The following is a 24,387-nucleotide window of genomic DNA, read 5'->3' on the forward strand; positions in this document are numbered from 1 at the left end:
GAAGGAGAGGAATTTGTTTACCCACAGATGAAAAGCCTTTCTTTTAAGAAGAATTTTCTTGCCAATTACCAGTAAGATTAAACTATGAAAAAAGATAACAAGTGCAAGAAGGGAAGTGGAAGGGAGAAGTGGGGTCTGGAGGGAGGGAGGGAAGGAAGAAAGGGAAGGGAAGAAGGAGAAGAGAGGAGGGAGAGAAGGAGGGATGGAAAGAGGGGAGAGATGGAATGATGGAGGGGGAAGGGAGGAACGGAAGGTAAGGGAGGGAGGAAGGAAGGGGAGAGATGGATGAAGAGATAGGGAGGGATGAAGAGGGAAGGAAGGGGAGAGATGGAAGGATGGAGGGAGGGGAGGAAGAAAGGCAAGGGAAGGCAGGAAGGAAAGGGAGAGAGATGGAGGGAGGGAAGGAGAGGGAGAGGGAGGGATGAAGAGGGAAGGAAGGGGAGATGGAAGGAAGGAGGGGGGAAGAAAGGGGAGGGAGGATGGACGGGGAGATATGGCAGGAGGAAGGGAGAGGGAGGAAGGAGAGGGAGAAGGAGGGAAGGAGAGGGACAGGAGGGAGGGATAAAGAGGGAAGGAAGGGGAGAGATGGAAGGAGGAAGGGAGGGAGAGGGAATGAAAGGGAAAGATAGGAAGGAGGGGATGGAGGACAGAAGGGGAGAGATGGAAGGAGGGAGGGAGGGGAGGAAGGAGAGAGAGAGGGAGGGAAGGAGGGACAGGACGGAGGGATAAAGAGGGAAGGAAGGGGAGAGATGGAAGGAGGGACAGAGGGAGGGGAGGAGAAGAGTGTTCAACTTTCAGGGTTTCAATCCATCCATCAGAAGAGAGCTGGAAGGGACCTTGGGGGTCTCCTTGTCCAACCCCCTTACTCAGGCAGGAGACCCTATACCATTTCGTGGCCCAAAGTGGCAGGCACGTGTGGCCTTGCCTCTTTCCCTTCTGGGTTTCTGGCACACATGCGCAGGAGACAATCCACTGCCCTTCACGCGGGTGGCAGTGCTAAAAAACAGTCTGCGCACACACACGCTTGGCCAGCTGATTGCCGGGTGCGCATGCGTGCCAGAAGTTTGGCTTTTCTGAAGGGTGATCCCTTCTCCTGTGCGGCACTGCCAAAATCCATGCACACTGCCCAGCTGATCATCAGGCGCCCTGGAACCTGGAAGTTCGGCTTTCCCGAAGCGTGGCCCAGACAAGCGCATGCCCGCATAACGTAACGTTTCCGTGCGACCTTTTCCACCCCACCTCGGAAGGATGGAAGGCTGAGTCAACCTTGAGCCGGTGAGATTAGAACCGCTGAACTGCAGATAACAGTCAGCTGAAGTAGCCTGCAGTACTGCACCCTAACCACTGTGCCCCTTATAGATCCTGGTTTGAAGTACGCTTCCTTTTAAGAAGCTGAGTTAGATAGGTAAAGGTTCCCCGGGCACCTATGTGCTAGTCGTTCCTGACTCTAGGGGGCGGTGCTCATCTCCGTTTCAAAGCCGAAGAGCCAGCGCTGTCCGAAGACGTCTCCGTGTTCATGTGGCCGGCATGACACAACGCCGAAGGCGCACGGAACGCTGTTACCTTCCCACCGAAGGTGGTTCCTATTTTTCTACTTTCATTTTTTACCTGCTTTCGAACTGCTAGGTTGGCAGAAGCCGGGACAAGTCACAGGGGCTCACTCCGTTATGCGGCGCTGGGGATTCGAACCGCCAACCTTTCTGATCGACAAGCTCAGCATCTTAGCCACTGAGCCCCTTCGAGCTAGACAGAATGCAGTTTTTAAGAGATTCATACAAAGAAGCAGCACGAAAGGGAAGGGAAAAAAAAGAGAGGCGGGCATTTGAACATTTTAATCCAAGTAAATAGAATACTTTCCAAATGCGAAAATATTTCCCTATCGTTCTACCACCCAAACCGGTGAATACGCACAGAAACCTCGCATGTAACACTTCATCCTCCCGAATTTTGTAATGTACAAAATAGGATAGAAAAACTATTTAACAACACGCAACCACACAGCTACAACTGCATTTTCCCTTTTCCTAAAATAATTTTTAAAAATCTAACCGAAAGGAGGGCTGACACTTGGCAGTCAAACCCTGGTATTTTCAAGTTTCAAAAAGCGGTATCGAAGTCTCTGTTCTTCTCCTCTTTTAAAAAAAAAATTAAATTAAATTAGACCGCAAAAGTAATGCTGGCAACGTACAAAGAATGTTAGCAACATAAAATTGCTGCCCGATTGGCATTATTATTATTATTTTTTTGGAGCTCAATAACAAGGGCTGGGGGGGGGGGGGGGGAGAGAAAATCTCAATTTGGAAAGGAAGGGAAAAGCATCTTTTTGGAAATTAAAGCTCTTCGTGGTAGAAACTTTTGTCATGCAGCTGTCGGCCGTAATCAGTGGCTTCGCTGTTGAGAAACATATCTTGGTTTTCGAGGATTTCGTTGGCGGAAAGCCTCCGGTCTCCATCCAAGTCCATCTCATCGAGAAGGTGAACGGCCTAGAAAATAAATTTGATCAGCACCAATTGGAACTTAGCCGTATTAACTTACACCGGGGGGGGGGGGGGTGTCTCCAACCTTGGCGACTTTAAGACTTTAAGAAGCTTCGCTGGCTGAGGAATTCTGAGAATTGAAGTCCCCATGTCTTAAAAGTCGCCGAGGTTGGAGACCCCCTCATTTAGATGGGTAACTCCGGTTGACTTGTTGTAATATAGTTCCTTGTGTACGTGTGTCTCCCCCATTGTCCAGTTCATACTAGGGCTTGCAGAGCCACGCTGAACCACACAGGAGAAAACAAACTCCTAGAACACCATAACATTCTGAGATGTGCCCTATCATTGACGTCCAGGATTTGACCATATATAGACTGAGCAGTAGATTAGAAATTGTACTTTTACAGGCTGTTTTTGCTCACATGCTATTGCTCCTCCTGCCTTTGTCCTATCTCAATAAAACGGGCTACGAGACCCCAATCTGGGTCGTCGCTCCGTCTCGAGTTGCATTGACTCAACTCAATGCAACTAAAGCAGGTGGACTTCAACTCCCAGAATTCCCCAGACTGCATGCATTATAACAGGTAGACCCTGGCTTAGCATCCCAATAAGTCTTCATGGCAGGTTTCCGAAAGATGCCTTGATAACAGGCACGGAAAGTCTTTACAAGTTGACGCATAGGTAGCTAAGCAAGGCGGTAGTGAAGTGAGCTGCGGCTGATTTTACGACCTCTATTGCCGCGGTTGTTAAACGAGTCACACGGTCGTTCAACGGATCCAACTCTCCCCTTTGCCTTTACTTGTCAGGAGCCATCTGGTAGGTCACCAATGGCAATCGTACGAGCCCCCCCCCCCCCCCGGGACAACGAGACGCTCACAAATGCATGTCACGTGCTAAAAACAAATTTTGATCACGGGACTGTAGAGGTTTTAAAAGTTGAGGGATCGGGCATTGCCGTATTTTTCTGAGTATAAGACGCACCTTTTCCCCCTCAAAAAGGAGGGAGAAAATCTGGGTGCGTCTTATACACTGAATGCAGCATTTTTGGCCTCCCAAAAGTTAAGTCACCCGGCCGTTAAGTGAATCGGGCTTCCCCATTGACTTTGCTCATCAGAAGGTCGCAAAAGGGGATCACGTGTCACACACACACACCCCGTGTGGCACAGCAACGGCCGTAAGTACGAACCAGTGGCCGAGCAGCTGAATTTTGACCCTGGGCACGTTCCAAAGGTCGTAACTGTGAGAAACAGCCAATAAGTCCCCGTTTTCAGTGCCGTCGTAATTTTGAACGGTCGCTGAACAAACCATCGTAAGTTGGAGTACTACTGAAATATTCTTCTTACCTCTTCCTGGGCAAGGCCTTCGTTGTTGGGCATCACCCAAGCCAGCAACTCTTTGGCGTTCAGCTTCCCGTCCTTATCCTTGTCGTAGTCGTTTTTAAAGCGGTCTTCTTCCACCACGATCCATTCCGGATCTTCTTTGGCTGCTGAAAAGAAAAGTCGCAATTTTATTTTTCAAACACGTCCTTGATTAAACCGCCTTTTTTTCTTGGAGTGAAATCCCATTAAAACATGTGTTTTGCCTTGGGGGCAAGCTGGGAAACTCTTCTGAAGAACGGTTGCGGGAACTAGGCATGTCTAGTTTAATGAAAAGGACCAGCAGAGACATGATAGCAGTCTTCCAATCTCTCAGGGGCTGCCACAAAGAAGAGGGAGTCAAACTATTCTCCAAGGCACCTGAGGGTAGAACAAGACGCAATGGACGAAAACTAATCAAGGAGAGAAGCAACTTAGAACCGAGGAGAAATTTCCTGACAGTGAGAACAATTAATCAGGGGAACAGAAGTTGCCTCCAGAAGCTGTGAATGTCCCAACACTGGAAGTCTTTAAGAAGATGCTGGATAGCCATTTGTCTGAAACGGTATAGGGTTTCCTGCCTAGGCAGGGGGTTGGACTAGAAGACCTCCAAGGTCCCTCCCAACTCTGCTATTGTATTGTATCGTATTGATGTAGAAAAGATGTGGAGACTCTAGAAAGAGTGCAGAGAAGAGCAACAAAGATGATTAGGGGACTGGAGACTAAAACATATAAATAACGGTTGCAGGAACTGGGTAACGTCTAGTTTAATGAAAAGAAGGACCAGGGGAGACATGATAGCAGTCTTCCGATATCTCAGGGGTTGCCACAAAGAAGAGGGAGTCAAACTATTCTCAAAGGGACCTGAGGGCAGGACAAGAAGCAATGGACGAAAACTAATCAAGGAGAGAAGCAACTTAGAACTGAGGAGAAATTTCCTGACAGTGAGAACAATGAATCAGTGGAACAGAAGTTGCCTCCAGAAGTTGTGAATGCCCCAACGCTGGAAATCTTTCACTGCAAGTCAACAATGAATATTGTTGTAAATCTTGATTTTACAAAGATATTTGTATCCGGACGACACACTGATTAATTGAAGATGGAATTATTATATTAAAAAAATACTTTTAAAAAAACCACAATATTTTGAAATATTTTAACTTTCTGGACATCCCTGGCCCTTCCCTGCTTTCTCAAGCTGGGACCTCCTCCAGGCATCTTTAGAAGAACTTTCAGACTTCCTAACCATTCATGGTCCTTGAAGACCCCAGGCTGAACAGGAATGGCCCGCCACTCACTTGGATCTCTTCGATAGTCCCCAAGGAACTCCCCGAGGCTGATAAATCCATCCCTGTCTTTGTCGTGTTCCTCCAAACCTTCCTGGATGACGAACTCCTGGTGGGAAAGAGAAACCACCAGAAGGTCAGAAAAGTGATCAGGTCAAAAGATTCCATCCCTGCACGGGACTGTAAACCAGGAGTCCCCAAACTTGGCGACTTTTAAGACCTGTGGACTTCAACTCCCAGAATTCCCCTGCCAGCCATATTGAAGTTGAAGTCCGCCAGTATTAAAGTTGGCAGGTTTGGACTCCTCCCGCTGGGAACTCACCAGTCTCAAGTTGCGCAATTAGCTTACAGATCCTTTGAAACTTGCAAACTGGAGTTTAGTTACGTGTGGGTACGTGGTATACGAATTGGGTATTGCCAACTAGATAGGCCTGCTGCTGTAAAAGTGGCTAGTATATATATTATATATGTTATAATATATAGTAATTGTTCTGACACACACACACCCCTCGTCCCACACCAACACACACTCAAAGCCAAAGATAAGTTACGGCATTTAATTAACAGACAGACAGGTCCTTGGCAGCAAACTGGCACAGACAAGCTTGGGCAGCAATAAACACAGATAAGGCTTGGCAGCAATCCAGCCTGCCAAGCTCATAACAATGTTCTCCGACATTCGATCCTGTGTTGACTTCTGCAAAGAGGGGCGTGTGCACAAGTAGTCTTTTTATAGTCTGGAGAGGAGCCTAATGACCACCAGCTGAGTGCAATCACCTCCTGTAACTGCGCAACTGTTCCTGTCACCTATTAGCTCTTCGGTGCCGGGCATCCAGGAACAACTCACTACTGGCCTCCGGCTCACTCTCCCTTGTCTCCTCCCCACTGGTCCAAGGCTCAGGCGCCACCTGGTGGCCAACCAGCCTCTCTGCGCCCTACTCAGAGTCGGAACCCTGTGCAGGGTCCTCCACATCTTCCAGAGCCGACTCAGAGGGCCCCTCGCTGTCGGAGTCTGGTGGCAGCTCCAACGGCTCCTGCTGGGCCACAACAGTAATATATTATATATTATTATAATATACTAGCTGTTAAGCCAGCGTTGCCCCAGTATTTGTTTATTCCCAATCCTGTATTAAGACAATTCACAAATATCTGGAACAAACGTAATTTCTAATGTTGGATTTCCCCCCTTACCAGAGGGAGCCCCCTTGTGGAGTACTGTGAAGCCGTTACCATGTCAACTCCACTGTGCTGTACAGTAGAAGCCATTTTAAGGCAGAACGGTAGAATCCATTTTAAGGCACAACAGGCTGTATCTTAACATAACGCACACCCTGAGGCTTTTCCCTCCTTATTTTTTCATTATCATTATTTTTCTTTGTATGTTTTGTACTTTATATTTTGATAAACCGACAAAAGTGGGACTGGGTGGCGACGGGTAAAAAGCAGCCCCTCCTGTAGCCCGTTTTTACGAGACTTGCCTTCATGTAGTCGGCCTCCTCCGGATGCTCAAAGGCGACAAATTCCTCAAAATCTAACATCGAATCGCCGTCCTTATTAGCCTTTTCGAACCTCTTTTTGTCCTTTAAATGGAGCTGTGGGGAAGAAAAGAAAAAAACCTGAATTTGCAGGCCAACATGTCCTTTTCCGCCTCCACAAAGCCCCTTGGGACCCTTGACCCTCAACCAAGCAGGCTCCCAGGTCCACCCAGCCCGCCTACCCAAGGGTGCCATCCCAAAGCAGGCCAGTTTCTCATCTTTTCCATATCTCGCAAAGAGGAAGGTATTTCTTGATTAAGAAGACCAAAAAAATCTTAATATTTACAGTCCGCTGTTACAGTCCCCTTTCGAAAGATTCCCGCCAACATTTCAGACCCGGTTTCATAAATAGAACTAACCGAGTAACAGAGTTGGAAGGGACCTTGGAGGTCTTCTAGTCCATCCCACTACTCAAGAAGGAAGCCCTACACCATTATGGACGAATGCTTGTCCAATCTCTTCTTGAAAACCTCCAGTGATGGGGAAGGAAGGAAGGAAGGAAGGAAGGAAGGAAGGAGAGAGAGGGGGAAGGGAGGGAAGGAGGAAGAAAGGAAGGTGGGAATGGAGGGAAGGAAGAAGGAAGGAAGAAAGAAGAGAGAGGGGGAAGGGAGTGAGTGAGTGAGTAAGAAAGGAAAGAATGAAGGTAGGAAGGAACCAAATAACAGAATTGGAAGGGACCTTGGAGGTCTTCTAGTCTCTCCCACTACTCAAGAAGGAGGCCCTACATCATTATGGACGAATGCTTGTCCAATCTCTTCTTGAAAACCTCCAGTGATGGGGAAGGAAGGAAGGAAGGAAGGAAGGAGAGAGAGGAGGAAGGGAGGGAAGGAGGAAGAAAGGAAGGTGGGAATGGAGGGAAGGAAGAAGGAAGAAAGAAGAGAGAGGAGGAAGGGAGTGAGTGAGTAAGAAAGGAAAGAATGAAGGTAGGAAGGAACCAAATAACAGAATTGGAAGGGACTTTGGAGGTCTTCTAGTCTATCCCACTACTCAAGAAGGAGGCCCTACATCATTATTGTCCAAAATCAAATCTAGGAAACTGATTGGAGAGTCAACCGGAAGTCCGGTTCCCCCACCATAGAGTCGCCTCCTAGCACGGCATCCTTTTTCCTCTGCTGACCGGAAGTCCAGTTCCCCCACCATAGAGTCTCCTCCTAGCGCAGCATCCTTTTTCCTCTACCTGTCCTAACCGAAAGCCCTATCAACTGTGGAGCCGATCGGCAACTGGGAGCCGCAGCAGAGGACTGAAAGAGCCATTTGCGGCTCCGGAGCCACAGATGTTCCAACCCCTGTTCCAACCCAACGAACAGAGGGTGCTTCCACCACTACCCCAGCCCAGTTTTTATGCTTCCCCAGAAAGGGGATTAAGTCCCATAAGCGGAAATATTAACTTTTTAACCATCCAGGGAAGGATAAGAGAATCACAAATAAAATGGAGACATTCCGTGTTTTTGGTGCTCCTTTGAGGCCGTTCACCTGCCGGAAGGATTCTTCTTCGGCATCGTCCAGCGTGGTGTCCTCTTCGAAGTCGATGACGCGGTCGTACATCTGGATATTATACTCCTCCCAAGAGATCCGCCCGTCGCCATCTTTGTCGTAGTGGTGGAACTGCTGCTTGGCGTCTTCGATGATGTAATCCTTGAAGGAGTGCTGGATCCAGGAACTCAGCTCATCTGGGGAGACTTCCCAGTTAGCCTGGGGAACGGGACACCCTCCCCTCCCCCCCCCCGGTGGCTGACCTTCAACCCCTTGGCAGGGGATACCCCCTGGAGAACAGATTGGGGGTGTGTGGGTGTCCTGCAAGCTTTGGGTGATATATATAGTCAAAATAACATTCCTTTCTCAGAGAGTCAAGGACGTCTTGCCCTGCGTCTGGAGTGGTGTGACTGGGAGGCATCTCCAGTTTTGGACGGGGCCTGATTGGACCATGTGATGGGCATGTGGGTGCATGGCAGGGCCTTGGACTTTCTTTTGGGTGAGGAAAACCTGGAAGTTTTCAGATTTGGGTTCCCCCAGATGTGCCAATAAGGCGTCTCTAATAAAACAGAACTTTGAGGAAACTTAAGCCTGGGATTCTTCTTTCGTTGTCACCCAGCTGTCTTTCATGCCTCAGGCGGGACTAGAACTCCCCGTCTCCTGGTGACTGGCCCAAAGTCACCCGGCCAGCTTTCATGCCCAAGGCAGGACTAGAACTCCCCGTCTCCTGGTGATTGGCCCAAAGTCACCCGGCCAGCTTTCATGCCCAAGGCGGGACTAGAACTCCCCGTCTCCTGGTGATTGGCCCAAAATCACCCAGCCAGCTTTCATGCTCAAGGCGGGACTAGAACTCCCCGTCTCCTGGTGACTGGCCCAAAGTCACCCAGCCGGCTTTCGTGCCCAAGACGGGACTAGAATTCTTGTCTCCCGGCCTTCACCACTAGACCAAACTGGCTCTTGAAAATTGACAATTTCTATCACTACAGTTAGTCCTCAACGTTTATGACAGTCCATGGCAGTTATTAAGTGGATCATCATGTGACAAACACTCCCCCCACCCCCCAATATCAAACCATTTTTGTGGTAGTTGTTAAGGGAACATGGCAGTCGTTAAACAAATCCAGTGTACTCAACGGGTGGGGCCAGGGCCTCACTTTGTGGCGGGGTCTCATTCACATGACCGGCTTAAGCCCAGCCAGAGAAAGTGGTCAGTGGATGGGCTTGGCCGGTGTGTGTGTGTGTGTGTGTGTGTGTGTGTGTGTGTGTGTGTGTGTGTGTGTGACATGAGTGGTACCTTCGGTAAGGAAGCCGTCCTGATCTGCGTCGATCTTATTTATAATCACTTTCAGGCGTTTCTGCTGCTCCTCCGGGCTGAGCTTGGAAAATTCCTCCACTTCGTCCTTTTGGGGGGGGGGGAAGGCGGGGGGGGGGGCAGAGAAATAGCACTAAAATGACCCCCGATTTAGGAAGATTTTCTCTTTCTCCCTCTCTTTTTCTATCTCTCTTTTTTTTCTGTTACTCTTGTCTCTCTCTTCCTCCTCCTCCTCTTTTCTTCTTTCTCTTTTTCTCTCTCTCCCTTTTCCTCTCCCCGCCTCTCTCTTTCTTTGTTACTCTGTCTCTCTTCTTTTTCTCTTTCTTCCTCTTTTCTCCTCTCCCCCTTTTTCTTTCTGTTGCAATTTTTCCTCCTCTCCTTCTCTATGTTCCTCTCTTTTTTCTCTCTGTTGCTCTCTTTCTTTCTTTCTTCTTTTTCTCTTTCTGTCTCTTTTCCTCTTTCTCCCTCTTTTCTCTCTCTTTTTCTGTCACTCACTCTTCCTCTCTTTTTCTTTCTTCCTCTCTGTCCTGCTCTCTCGTTTTTCTGTCCTGCTCTCTCTTTCTCTCTCTTTTCTCTCTCTCTCTCTCTCTCTCCACACCTCTGCCCACCCACTCTTTTTAGTAGGAAAGCTAGGATGTGCCCCTCCCTCCCTGCCACCAGCCTGTTCGTGTCCCCCCCCCCCAAAAAAAGGGTCTCAAGAAGCCCGGTTGCACTAACCCTGCAGAGAAGTTGCTTTTGCCCCCCACCCCAATTGCAGGTGGGCTGCCTTAAGAACCTCCGGGGGGGGGGGGTCTCCCATTCTGCAACCCCCTCCTCCTTCTCTCCCCAAGGTTCATTGCACCCCCCCCCTTTCTCTTTCCCCCTCCCAGCAAGGCATGCCCGGCCGTCCCGGCGGCGGAGGATGGGCTCGGGGGTCCCACCTGGCCGCCCAGCAGCGCCTCGCGGTCGTAATCGGGCCGGTGCTCGGCCAGGCCGGGGTCGAGGCCGGCCAGAAGCAGCAGCAACAGCAGCAGCCCGAGCAGCGGCCGAGGCTCCATGGCTGCAAGCCGGAGCGGAGGAGGCGGGCGCAGAGCCGGCTGTTCCCGGAGTCTCCTCCTCCTCCCCGAACGGTCCCGGCAGCTGCAGCGGCTCCGCGCGAGACGCCGCTTCGGCGGTTGCAACGCCCCGCCCGCGCGGAGGGGAGAAAGAGAGGAGGGGGCTTGGGCAGAGGACAAACTCCCCCCCCCCCGCGGGCCTTAAGGGGATTCAGGAGGCTTGGATGCTTCTCTCCACCCCTCTCCCCCAATTCCATCCCCTTGGGGGCTTCTGCATCATTGCAGGTGGGGAGGGGGAGGGTGTTTCTTAAGGGGAGGGGGTCCCGGGTAGAACCTGCTCATTGCAAAAAGAAAAAAAGTGGGGAGGGAGATTGCAAGGAGGAGGATCAGACACACACACCCCTCCTTAACGCAGGGGGTGCAGGAGCCTGGGAAAAAAACACCCCCTCCTCTCTAGTGCCTGGGGTAGCCCGCTGGGGGGGTGGAGGGGGGTGGGATTCCAGAGTCCGGATGGCATTGCAAAAAGGAGCGATTGGAAGAAGCAGAATCAGCCCCCTGTTTCCCCACCCCCCCACCCCAAGTACGGGGTTCAGGTGCCTTGGAAGCTTCTCCCCTTCCCTCCCTCGCCCCCATCGCTTTGGGTGCCCTGCATCCCGGCAGGTGGGTGGCTGGGGGGGGGGAGTTGGAGGGAGACCCCTCTGGTGGTCTTGGGGGGTGGGAAAGTCCAAGTGGAACCTGCTCATGGCAAAAAAAATGGGGGGTGGGCGATTGCAAGAAGGACCAGACACCCCCCCTCTCCCTCTCAACGCAGGAGGTGCAGGAGCCTTGGAAGAAACCCCCCCCCCCAGTGCCAAGGCATCCCGGAGGGGGGGGTGGGGTTTCTTGGGCTCCCTTGGTGGTCCTGGGAAACTCCTGCACCCCTGCGCTGAGGGCCTGGTCATCCTTTTTTTGCAACAGGCAGGTTTCTGGATTGCAGGTCCAGTCCAAATTATACTGTATTTAATTTCAGACTAAATCTGTTTCTCCCCCCCCCCCCCAGGCACTTAAGATGTGCAGGCCAACTCCCAGAATTCCTCAGTCGGTATGTGCTGGCTGGGGAATTCTGGGAGTTGAAGTCCATCCATCCTAAAAGTTGTTAAGAAACTTCCTTTCTCCAGACCAGTGAAAGCATCCTTTGGGGTGAATTTTAATTTCCTACCAAACTCATCAAGCAGGGATGACTTGGGGGGGGGGCAGGATAGGGTGTTGTGGGAATTTTGCACTACAGCCCCCATAATCCCTAGCTATTGACTATGCTGATTGGGGCCGATGGGAAATGAAGTCCAAAACTCTTGGGGGGGGGGAAAAGACGGACATCCCACTGAGTCCCGCCCCCCAATCAGCCTTTCTGGAAAAAGACAGCCGCTTGTCCATCCCCCGAGCGGGCAACAACTAAAGGCAGGCGGCTTCAGCCTCTGCGACTGAGCATCCTCGGGACGAGGCAGCGCATGCGCAGCCGCGGCTCGGCGCCAAGGAGGGCAAGCCCTCAGGGCCCGCCGGCTTCGTTAGGCGCTGTCGAGCACGCGCGGGAGGGAGCCGCGCATGCTCGCTGGCGCCCCGCTTTTTTTTTTTTTTTTTTTGCCTCCAAGCCGGGTTACCGCCTCTTCCGAGAGGCTTTTTTTTAAAAAAAAAAAAATTTCGTCGCGGCACCGGGCTACCGGCGGGGCGAGATGACATCACAGCGGCGGGACGCACGCAGGCGGAACGGCGCTGCGCGGCGGCGAGTGTAAGTCGGGCTGAGGCGGCGGCGGGCCCGGCCGGCAAGATGGCGGCCGCCCTTCCAGCCGCTTCTCCAGGGCAACCGAGCCGGCCTCCTCCTCCTCCTCCGCCTGCGGGGGTCTCCCCACCCCCGGCCCTCCTCTCGCCCGCAGCCCCGGCCTGGCCCCATTCGCACGGCCCCCAGAACACGCGTGTCCGCCTGCATGTGTGAAAGGACCCGAAGGGCTGCCAGCGCTCCCCCTGAGGGACGAAGCGGCCCAAGAAAGGAGAGGAGGGGGTTCCTCGTAGGGCGGTCGCCCCCTCATCCCTCAGTCGGCTGGGCAAGGCCCCCTTTTCCGCTTGGAATGACTCCTTTTGCCTCTGTGTGTGGAAGTAATAAAGGAGTCAGGAACAGATATGAGTGGTGCGGTGGCCTAGAGGCAGAGCTCCCGCCTCACAATCGGGAGGCTGTGAGTTCGATCCTAGGTAGAGGCAGGTATTTCTCTGGGTATGATGATGAGAATATATCGGCCAAATACAATTCCACGACAAGGAAGGCATCCGGCCACTAAACACTTTGCTAGCTCCATTCAGTTGCCTACACTCCACCCTTCAAGGGATTATGGGCTCATTAAAAGATGATGAGGATGTAGGGTTTAAGATATATGGGAAAAAATCCCTTCCCTACTTTTTTTAGAGAGAGAGAGAGAGAGAGATAGGGACTCAGTGGCTAAGACGCTGAGCTTGTGGATCAGAAAGGTCGTCGTTTTGAATCCCTAGCAGCGCATAACGGAGTGTTACTCGTCCCAGCTTCTGCCAACCTAGCAGTTTGAAAGCATGTAAAAAACGCAAGTAGAAAAATAGGAACCACCTTTGGTGGGAAGGGAACAACGTTCCGTGCGCCTTTGGTGTTGAGTCATGCCGGCCACATGACCACGGAGACGTCTCCGGACAGCGCTGGCTCTTCGGCTTTGAAACGGAGATGAACACCGCCCCCTAGAGTCAGGAACAACTAGCACATAGGAGCGAGGGGAACCTTTACCTTTAAATATATATATATATACCCGTGAAAATCTACAAAAACAGACAGACAGATAGATAGATAGATAGATAGATAGATAGATAGATGATAGATAGATAGATAGATACATACATACATACATACATACATACATACATACATAGATACATACATAGATACATAAATAGATAGAAAGATACATAAATAGATAGAAAGATAGATAGATAGATGGTAGATAGATATATGATATAGATAGATGATAGATACATAGATACATAGAGATAGATATATAGATATAAGATGATAGATAGATAGATAGATAGATAGATAGATAGATAGATACATAGATACATACATAGATACATAGATAGATACATAAATAGATAGAAAGATAGATAGATGGTAGATAGATATATGATATAGATAGATGATAGATAGATAGATGATAGATAGATATAGATAGATATAGAGATAAATATAGATAGATGATAGATAGATAGACAGATATAGATAGATAAATAGATACAGATATATAGATGAAAGATAGATATATAGAAAGATAGATAGAAATATAGAAAGATAAAGATAGATACAGATATATAGATATAGATAGATGATAGATAGATAGAGATAGATAGATAGAGATATATATTCATAGATTTTCATGGGTGTAGGTATGCTGGTGTTGTATTCGGGTCTTTTCCCGTGTAAGATTGAGATTCTCTTGGGAACGTTTCAGCGAGGTCTCACTCGCCATCTTCAGGCTGGGTTTTGGGCTTAAAGTGTGATGGGAGCTGCCGTCTTTCTCCAATCACACTTTAAGCCCAAAACCCAGCCTGAAGATGGCGAGTGAGACCTCGCTGAAACATTGCCCGTATGTGTGTGTGTATATGTATGTATGTATGTATGTGTGTATATATTATATTATATATATATATTATATTATATATATATATATTATATTATTATATATATATATATATACACACACACATGCATGCATACATACATAAATATAAATATAAATAAAAAAACACACACACACAGAAACACACGTTCTCGCTTAAAAACAGGACAAAGGTAAAGAGTGGGAAGGGGAGGAGGAAATGGAGGCACCAAAGCCGCCATCCTTGGGGCAAGCCTGCCCATGGTCCCCTCCCTCCTGTCTGATCCTGCCCATCCTCCTCCCCCCTTGTAGACTTGCAGGCTGCCCCAAGGATGGCGGCTTCGGTGCCCCCCATTTCCTCCTCCCCTGTCCCCTCTCCCACTCTTGACTTTTATCCTGTTTTTAAGCCAGGGAAGCTTAAAATCCAACTTTGGACCTTGGAGAAGCTTCCAGTCGAAACCTTTGGAGACCAACTTGGGCAGGATTCTCTAGCCTGCCTGCAGCCACAGGGCAAAATTGACAAGAATGTTGGTTTTTTTCTTTCTTTCCTCCCCTCCCCTCGATGGAAAACCAGAATGAAATTGGGAAATGGTTCCCCCCCCCCCCAGCTCTGCCAGTCCTTCCTGCAGGGAAAAGATAGCGGCAGAGGTTTTACATGAATCCCAAGCCTAATTATGGGATGGCACTTTCATTCTAAGAACCAAGCCCAGACAGCACGAAAAAAAAACCACTCACTTCATTCTAATTCTGGGATAGCCTGGGCCGCTTTTCCTTGTGACATTGTTACAGGTAGTCCTCAAGTTATGGCCGCAACTGAGGCAAAAAATTCCCTTGCTAAGTGAGACGGTCCTTATGTAAATTGTGCCCCATTTTTCACCCTCTTTTTTAGCCGTAGCTGTTAAGTGAATCACCGCAGCTGTTAACATGGCCACTAAGTGAATCTGTCTCCCCCATTGCTTGTCGAAAGCCAGCTGGGAAGGTTAGAAACGGCAGTCGCAGGAGCCCCGGGTCAGTGGAACCGTCATAAGTATCTGAATGTTCCTCACCTGGCCATGGGGAGGTTGCAACGGTCTTTAAGTGTGACGAACGGTCCTGGGTTGCTTTTTCCAGTGCCGTTGTAACTTCCGGATGGTCACTAAATGAACGGTTGCAAGTTGAGGACCGCCTCTGCTTCCCTGTGTTACCTTTCCCAATGACGTTTCCACCTGAGGTGGACATCAAAGGCGGGTTTTGAGCAATTAAAAAGCAGGATTTCAGATCCCAGGGATCACTATAAACCAGGGGTGTCAAACTCAATTTCACTGAGGGCCGTATCAGGGTTGGGTTTGACCTCAGAGGGCCATGGGGGGGGGGGGGGGCACATGGCCAGCTCGACATCATTCGTGTCAGGGGCACCTGTGATGGCCAAATGTTAAGGCAGGACTTCCCTGAGACCCTCACTCTCATTATAATCTTCCTTTTTTCCTTTCCTCCCTTCCTTCCTTTCTTCCCTTCCATCCCTCCCTTCCTTTCCTTCTTCCTTCCTTTCCTTCCTTCCTTCCTCCCTTCCCTTCCTTCTCTTCCTTCCTTTCCTTCCTCCTTCCTTTCTTCCCTTCTTTCCTTCACTTCCTCCTTTCTTTCCCTTCTCTTTCTTCCTCCTTTCTTTCCTTCCTTTTCTTCCTTTCCTTCCTCCTTTTGCTTCCTCCCTTCTCTTTCTTCCTTCCCCCTTCCTTTCTTCCCTTCCTTCCTTCCCTCCCTTCCTTTCCTTCCTCCTTCCTTCCTCCCTTCTCTTCCTTCCTTTCCTTCCTCCTTCATTCTTCCCTTCTTTCCTTCCCTTCCTCCTTTCTTTCTTTCCTTCTCTTCCTTTCCTCCTTTCTTTTCTTCCTTCTCTTTCTTTCCTTCCTCCTTCCTTTCCTTCCTCCTTCCTTCCTTCCCTTTCCTTCTTTTTCTTTGTCTTTCCTCTTTCCCTTTCTTCTTTCCTGCCCCTTTCCTGCATGCTCAAAAGGGGAAACATTTCTCCTTTTGTTTCTGTTCTGTTTTTAGTTTGTTTTGGTAGCCCTCTGCTAGTGAAAACGGAGGCCCGGTTTTTTTTGCTGGGACACCCTCCTGCGGCCTTCTGCCAGCAAAAGTGGAGCTCAGGTGCCGCCCCCACCCCCACCCCTTGAGCTCCATTTCTGCTGGCAGAGGCACCCGTGGGCCGGTCCGTTGAGTTTCCAGGTTCTAAGCACCCCGCGGCCTTGGGTTTGACACCCCTGCTATAAACCTTCAGAAGTGGTCAACTGTGCTAAGCCTTGAAGGTCGATGGCCGAGGTGCGGTTGATGGATCCCCGATGCCCAAAATGCCTCTTTGGGTCAAGGATTCCGACCCCGAAGTGCGGCTTCCCAAACTCGGACCAGTTCCTTTTCCCCGAGGGAGTGGGGGGTGTCTTTAACTGCTGAACGTTTTCACCCTGTGTAATGTTCTCTTTTCTTTTCCCCCCCAAAGTGGCTGCACAGTTTTTCAGGATTAAAAGTCCCAATAGCAGGACATAACCTTTGCCCGCCATGGTACGAAGAGCACTTCTCCTCTTTTTTTTCTCCTCAAGGACTGGACATTTGGTGTAGCACTCTCAGAGTCTGTGCGCTTCTTGTGGTGGCGTTACTGGGGCAGAATTCGGCCATCCCGCTGCACGGCGTCCCTCCCCTTTAGCTAGCTTTGCTCTGCCCTTCCCCAACCCTTCCGGCTTCTTCCCTCCCTTCCCCTCCCCCTGCATGTTTTTGGCCACTGCCACAGGTGCCTTTCCCCAGCCTTCTGCCATCTTCCACAGCTCTCCCACATCATGTTCCTGCATGGTTGTCTCTCTCTATGGTCATGCCTCCCCTGGCAGTTGGGGGGACATTTGGGGAGCGGGGGCATTCCTAGAAGATCAGCTTGTGGCCATTTCTCTTTAAAAACCAGGACCGTTTTGGCTGCTGTACAGGTGCTCCTTGACTTATGGCCGCCGTTGAGCCCTAAATTTCCGTTGCTAAGCGAGACAGCTGTTCGTTTCGCCCCTATTTTACAATTTCCTTGCCGCGGTCGTTAAGCGAGTCACTGCAGTTGTGAAGTTAGCAACACGAAGTCCTCGGCTTGCAAGCACAGTTGAGCCCAATATTTCTCTCACTCGGCGAAACATTTGTTCGGTGAATTTTGCCCCGCTTTGCAACCTTCCTCGCCACGGTTGTTAAACGAATCAACGCACTCCTTGAGTTAGGAATATGGTTGTGAAGCGAATCTGTCTTCTCCTATTGACTTTGCTCGTCAGAAGGGTCGTTGCAAAAGCGGATCGCGTGACCCTGTGACCGTCGTAAATATGAGTCAGATCGATTTCGATCACGTGGCCAGGGGGATGCTGCAAGAGTTGTCCGTGTGGGGAAACGGTCGTCAGTCCCTTGTTGTAACTTCAAACAGTCATTAAACAAACGGTTGTAAGTTAAGGACGACTGCCTGTACAGTGGTATTTCTCTCATCCGGAGCCTTCGGTCCTCTTTGACCGAAGGAGAAATTGTAACGAGAAGCAATGGATGAAGCCCTCTCCATGCTGGAAATGTTGACCACGGTTCAGTCTTCGTTCTTCCCTCGCTGGGGGGGTCTTTGGGCCTAATTTGCAGCATGCATTTTATGAGCAAAGGTTCGTCTGTTCCAGTGCAGAGCGCAAACGCCAAGAAAAGAGAAATTGCACAGCTTAGGGTTGAACTGTGGGGTCCTTGGCCCTCAAGGGAGCGTCAGAGACAGTGGTGGGTTACAACCTGTATGCCCCAGTACGGGTGTACCGGTGCCTGCCAGGAGCACCGGATACCGTTCCGGTGTGGTGCTCTGGAGGGCTCACCCGCCTGCCAGAGCACCTTACCGGTATTTGAGCTCTTCGGCGCTTCCCCATACAGCACCTGCGCGACGTTCTGCCGAGCAGGTGGAGCGTCGCGGGTATGTCGCAGGAGGTAAGGACGCTCTGCACGCGTTCATGTGGTGGACACAGGGCCCCCCGTTGCACCGTACCGGTTGCAACAGGAATCACGATCCCGCCACTGGTCAGAGACTCCACGCATTGTAAACTGGATTACGTTCAGTTGTGGGATTCAGCCGGTTCAAACCGGTTGTGAAACTGCTGGCTGGCCCCACCCCTTCCAGGAGTCCCCACACGTCCCGTTTTGGCTCCCAAGTGCAGGGAGGCCTACTAGGCTCAAAATGGGACATGGGGGGGTGTCTCCCCTAGCCCGCTTTTGCTCCCAGGGACGCGTGCAAGGAGGCGAAGTGCTGCCTGTCACACGCCTGGCCACGCCCACCATGGCCACGCCCACCCAGCCGATCATTCGGGCAGAGAAATGAATTGTTAAATTATTTGCATCCCACCACCGGCTTACGTCGCATCCTTTCCAAGGGGCTAAATGTGTTCTTTAGTGGTGATGGGTCCCGAATGCCCTCGCCCAAATCTGATATGCCCGATGCCCGTTTTGCAGTCGCCTTGACGCTGGACTAAGATGCTTCCATTTAATTCCGCTTTTTAGTCTATGCACAGCGTCTTGAGCTGCTATTAAAATTGGCGATTGCTTGTCCAACGTTCGTGTGTTGTTATTTTTTTTTTGCTCTTAGTGTATCCGGTTTTAAAAGGCTTCAAGTCTCGTGGCTCTTGTATTTATTTGAGTTAAAATAATCTCCTCTGACATTGTATGTCATCTTGTCGTCTGATTGGATGCGAGGCAGAATGGACATATTTCCATCAAGAGAAAACTGAGCTAAAGAGAAACAGAGGTTCGAGGGTAGCATTTCAGCTCGGTCGCCACACCAGTAGAAACATATTTGCAAGCAAATAAACAAACGTGAATTGATTTTGTTTTGGCATCGCAAAAGAGCAAAGTTAAGCAAACTCGTGTTTTTGGAAGGTAGAAAGGAAACGGTTGTAACCCAAACAAATCAGCCATTCATATGTCGATTTGTTATTGCATAGCTTCATTTTTGTTGCAGTTAAGGGTTTTGACAATTTTTCTTATACTGACATAAAACAGTTATAGATTGTTGCATTTTATAGAGGGGTTCCCCCCCCCCAAAGAAAATGTAAACCAGCATAAATAAAACTCAGTCTCAACAATGCATTGGCTTGTTGTATTATATTACTACAAAATTCTGGAGTAAACAGTAAACACTGGGTCTTAGAATATGGTGAATTCCATTTGCAAAATAGAAAAATCCCACTAAGGTCATTGATATGGCAAAATAAAAAGCAAGATTAATACAAATAAAAAAAGAAGAATGGTTCCATTCAGAATATCGTTAAGGGCATTGTGTACCTGTCACCGCCATAGTAATGTGCTTTTCCCATGAGTTAAAAATTAAGTTCCCCTATGTTATTTCTGCACAGAAGTCAAATAATGTAACTTAGTGGTTTAAAAAAAAATACAAAAGCCAGGATATTCCCCTCTCCCTGCCCACGTGAAAGTTTTCTTCTAAAAATCATACTCTGCAAGAAAGGAAAATATTGTTTTAAACTCCTCTGGAATCAAAACAATGGGAAGTTTATGTTATTCCACCATTAACTAGAATAATAAATGCAAAGCCGCCTTTGGTATAACGTGTCTTTTAAACCCATCTGTTGTGGAATCTATTCCCAAGCAACCTCTGGTTCTTTGCCAAGGCAGAAGCGATCAAAGAAGCGAATTCGCTGGCTGGGGAATTCTGGGACTTGAAAGTCCAGACATCTTCAAGTTGCCAAGGTTGAGAAACACTGCTCTAGCAGAAAGAAACTGCAGTTGGTGTTAGTTTTTGCCTAATGCACTTCTGCTGGAGGGTTATGAGTAGATATCGTTGGCGCTGTTGGGCTGTGGATAGCCACTAGACCCGACTGCCCTTCCTAGGGATGGACCCTGGAGTAGCCAGCTTCCTTCTCTAAGGCTGGCAAGGAAATAAGAGACCCACGTCAAGTAACAGACTTCCAACTTTGGAAGAGCTTTAAGTAGACTTAAGTGGAGCCTTCCTTTGGCGCAACCCATTGAGACATTTTGAACAGAACAGAATATGGAAACAACAGAACGGAATGGAATGGAATAGAATTCTTAATTGTATGATTGGACACACAAGGAATTTTAACGCAGATGCTCTCAGTTTACATAAAAAGACAAGATACATTCGTCGAGAATCCTAAGGTGCAGCACTTAATGATAGTCACAGGATACAAATAAGCAATCAGGAAACAATCAATATTAATATAAATCGTAAGGATACAAGCAGCAAAGTGACATAAGTGGGAGGAGATGGGCGATGGGAACGATGAGAAGACTAATAGTAACAGTAATGCAGCCTTAGTGAATGATTTGACAGTGGGGAGGGAATTATTTGTTTAGCAGAGTGATGGCGTTCGGGGGGGAAACTGTCTTTGTGTCTAGTTGTCTTGGTGTGCAGTGCCCTATAGCATCGTTTTGAGGGTAGGAGTTGAAGCAATTTATGTCCAGGATGTGAGGGGGTCTGTAGACATTTTCACGGCCCCCTTTTTGACTCGTGCAGTGCGCAGGTCCTCAATGGAAGGCAGGTTGGTAGCCATTGGTTTTTCTGCAGTTCTAATTCTCTTCTGAAGTCCGTGTCTGTCTTGTTGGGTCGCAGAACCAAACCAGACAGTTATGGAGGTGCAGATGACAGACTCAATCATTCCTCTGTAAAAAACCCCATGTGGAGAAGGGGCCGATGAATTGATGTACCATGTCCTGCTATTTTGCTTCTTCTATAAAAATGCCTAATTATAAAGCCCCTTTCAAGAACGCTTTCCAAGCCATTCGTATTTTGTGGCGTACTCGCCAGGATTGCACATCTTTTAAATGTGGCAAAAATTTTGCTTTATTCTTTGTACAACCTGCCCATAATCCAGACATCCTGACTGCATGGCTTACCTATTTGCGTTAACGTTTGTTCGATTTGTAGGATTCATGCCGTGAAGTTTTGTCAGGAAACTGATGTTGTTGTTGTTGCTGCTGCTTTTTATTAAGATACAGCAGAAAGTATTTTAAACGGTGAACGGCCATTGCGCGTGCAAAAGGGAAAAAAAAGGAACGTGTTATTTCTGTGAGAACGAAGGCGATACACTGATCCGCTGCGCACTTTTCCAAAAGGTTCCCTGTGAAACGACTTTGGGTTTTCCACTCGTCTGCAAAGTCTTTAAGGAATGAAATGACCATTCAGCTGTGCTTGTCTCGACAACATCGGCTTCAATTCCCCAATAATGCCAGCTTAAAAGTCATGTTGTGTTAGTACGGTGCTGTCTGAAGAAATTATCTGCTCCCCAGCAAAGCAGAATAATTGGATTCACTGCATGGTGGACACCAAAGGCCCGGAACCTTTTGCTAGTCTGCGGGTTAGGCTACTCCGTGCTGGACTTTTGACCAATCCAAAACGTAAAAAGGTCACAGCCAGAGCCTCGTTTCTGAATCATCTACATCCCGATTAATTCGGCGTGATTAAAATGCAGCCACCGGAGTCTAACCAAATCGAAGAGTGGCAATTTATGGATTGCCGCCAAGGGCTTCGGCGAGGTTCTGTGCCTTTGGTGTAAATGTTCTGTGACGCTCCGTGTCCTGGCCAGAAAATACCGCTGGCGGCTCTTTCGTTGTTGTTAAAAATGCCTGTCTTTTTTTTTTTTTTTTTTGTATGTTACACAGCTATGACGACTTCATGGGTTCAGCCAAAAATGTGATAAGCGAATCTGTTGACGCAGAGGAGAAATATAACATGATGGTAAGTCCTCCCTTCCGACAGCCTCTTCCTGTTTTGGCGGTTGGCTTCGCTCCTGCTGTGACCATATGCAGGGAGTCCTCGGGTTACGGCTGTTTGTTTAGCGACCGTTCAAAGTTAACAACTGCAAAAGTGGCACAATCTGTTTCTCACAGTTACGACCGTTGTAGCATAGTTAAGCGATCAAACTTGACACTGGCATGCATTTACGACAGTCGCAGCGTCCCCCCCAGGGGTCACTATTTGAGACTTTCCCAGCCGGCTTCCGACAACGTCAGTGGGGGAAGCTGGATTCGCTTAAGAACCACAAGAATCACTGAACAACTGCAGTGATTCAGTTAACAACCATGGCAAAAGTGGTCATAAAATCAGGCACAACTTCCTTACAGCCACTTTACCTAGCAATGGGAATTTCTAATCCTCAGGTCATAAGTTGAGGACTACCTGTAATGGAGAATTTGAAGAATTTGGTCCAGGGCTGTTATGATAACTGAAATAGTGGCCTTTGCACGGGAAGTGCTAAAACATTGAGAATGATTTCTCTTGATCAATCAAGGTTTCGGTTTATGGTTGTGGCTGCTGTTTAAATCTCTCTCTCTCTCTTTTTTTAACTGCTTCACTTGGTTTCCCCAAATTCTTGGAAAGGAATCCAATTTTCTACAGATGGAGGCAGCTAGGAAAGAATAGTAAAAAAAAAATGCTTTTCTTTATGCTTTTTACTAGAGATGTCTTTCCATGCAAAGGTACACACTGAATTAACTTAAGAGATGACCCTGGACCATTTCCCTGATGCCAAATCAACGTGGAAATGCAGGATAGCAAATTTGGAAATAGCCTTACCTCAGAAAATATGACATTTGATGGAAATGCCCTTAGGGTCACCTCTTTAAATAGTTTTCTTTTTCCGTAATCTAGAATAAAATAGAACAGAATAGGAGAATATAGAAAGAGTGGGATGGCATGGAATAGGAAAATAGAGAATATAGAAAGAGGAGAAGAGAATATGGAAAGAATAGAATAGAATAGAATAGATATTGGAATGAAGAACATAGAATAGAATAGATATTGGAATGAAGAACGGAGAATAGAATAGATATTGGAATGAAGAACAGAATAGAATAGAATAGAATAAAATAGAATGCAGAATAGAATAGAATTCTTAATTGGTCAAGTGTGATTGGACACATGAGGAATTTGTCTTTGGTGCATATGCTGTCAGTGTACAGTACATCATGAAGAGCAACATGAATTATTGCCTCTGATAACTGGGCTCCCCCCTCCCCTTGACGTTACAAACACTAAGGTATCTGAAAATTGTCATCCACGAAAGGAGATGATCTGTTCTGGATTTGCCCTGATTAAAAAAATGTGGTCTGCGGCAAGGGTTTGAATACCCCACTTTGCCAGAGTTTTACAAACCACAGGACCTCGCACTGTTTACATTTGCCATACTTCCCCCCCCCCTTTTGAAAACTTCTTTTTAAAAAACCAGCCGCTTGTAGATCTGGGTCGTTTCACTCTAACGATGGGGAAACCGAGGCTTTTAGCCCTGAAGCCCTTCAGCACTTGAGGTTCACCAGCCAACGAGGAGCTGGTAGTGCTGCCCCAAAAGAAGAGGGGGGGGGGCAACCTCTTCTCCAGAGCACCAGAAGGCAGGACAGGAAGCAACGGACGGAAGCTAATCGAGGAGAGAAATAAGGAGAAATTTCCTAACAGTCAGAACAATTAATTAGTTGAATGGCCTGACTCTAGAAATTGTGAAGGCTCCAACACGGGACGTTTTTAAAGAGGCTGGGCACCATTCGCCTGAAAGGGTAGAAGGTCTCCTGCTTGAGCAAGGGGTTGGACTAGAAGACCTTCAAAGTCCTTTCCAATTATGTTATTCTGTATTTTGTACGGAAAGCCTGACCGCAAGTGGTTGAAAAACTAAAAATATTTTGAGTACTCCGTCCAAGATGATTCTCTTGGGTGAGAGTGAATTCTTCCCAAGTACGCCACGTGCTACGTCCGGAGACAGCAAGAGGGGATGTAAGTTCTCTGCTCTTGTGATCTTGAGCTTGAGGGGGTTGGATTAGATGACCTATAAGGTCCCTTCCAACTCTGTTAATCCCAGGACATCATGAGCTGCTTGTAGGTCTAGGTGTCATTTTTGGTGATCGGTGTCAGGTTTCTGTTCCTGGTTTCTTTTTGGGGGTTCCAAGGCCTCTGAGACAGAACTGGCCCGTGGACCTCAGCGCTCAGAATTGACAAAGGCCTGGGACAATTATCTGAAACCTTTGTTCCCTTCCACAGGCTTCTTTCCAACGCTCCAACAGCCATGACAAAGTCAGGAAAATAGTAGCCGAGGAGGGTCGCGCTGCAAGGAACTTGATTGCTTGGAGTGTGCCTTTGGAGAACAAGGAGGAGGAAGGTAACGTCCTTCACGTCGTCTCAAATCAGCGTTTTTCAAACTTGGGACTTCAAACTCCCAGAATTCCCTTTGTCAGCCATGACTGACGAGGGAATTCTGGGAGCTTGGCGTCCATCCTTCTTAAAGCTGCCACGTTTGAAAAAAACGCTG

At 48.5% G+C, this 24,387-nt stretch overlaps 2 protein-coding genes across 2 annotated transcripts in view; one reads left to right on the forward strand and one right to left on the reverse strand.

The window, feature by feature from the left end:
* Window positions 1-1,817: 1,817 nt before the first annotated feature.
* Window positions 1,818-10,509, reverse strand: RCN2 (reticulocalbin 2). The gene is made up of 7 exons (XM_032233678.1): window positions 10,359-10,509; window positions 9,421-9,526; window positions 8,127-8,323; window positions 6,597-6,710; window positions 5,131-5,227; window positions 3,821-3,963; window positions 1,818-2,483 (listed from the first exon to the last, which is right to left on the reverse strand). Exons 1-7 carry the CDS (start codon window positions 10,473-10,475, stop codon window positions 2,331-2,333), a joined length of 927 nt encoding a protein of 308 aa, XP_032089569.1. The 5' UTR covers window positions 10,476-10,509; the 3' UTR covers window positions 1,818-2,330.
* A 1,595-nt stretch (window positions 10,510-12,104) lies between these two features.
* The window catches only part of SCAPER (S-phase cyclin A associated protein in the ER), a 97,344-nt gene continuing 85,061 nt past the window's right edge, over window positions 12,105-24,387 (forward strand). The window contains exons 1-3 of the mRNA XM_032233354.1: window positions 12,105-12,237; window positions 21,755-21,830; window positions 24,120-24,237. Of these exons, the coding sequence (XP_032089245.1) occupies window positions 12,182-12,237; window positions 21,755-21,830; window positions 24,120-24,237 (250 nt within the window). The 5' untranslated portion in view covers window positions 12,105-12,181. The remainder of the gene's footprint in view (window positions 12,238-21,754; window positions 21,831-24,119; window positions 24,238-24,387) is intronic.

This window comes from Thamnophis elegans, chromosome 16 (assembly GCF_009769535.1).
Source record: "Thamnophis elegans isolate rThaEle1 chromosome 16, rThaEle1.pri, whole genome shotgun sequence".
NCBI lineage: Eukaryota > Metazoa > Chordata > Lepidosauria > Squamata > Colubridae > Thamnophis > Thamnophis elegans.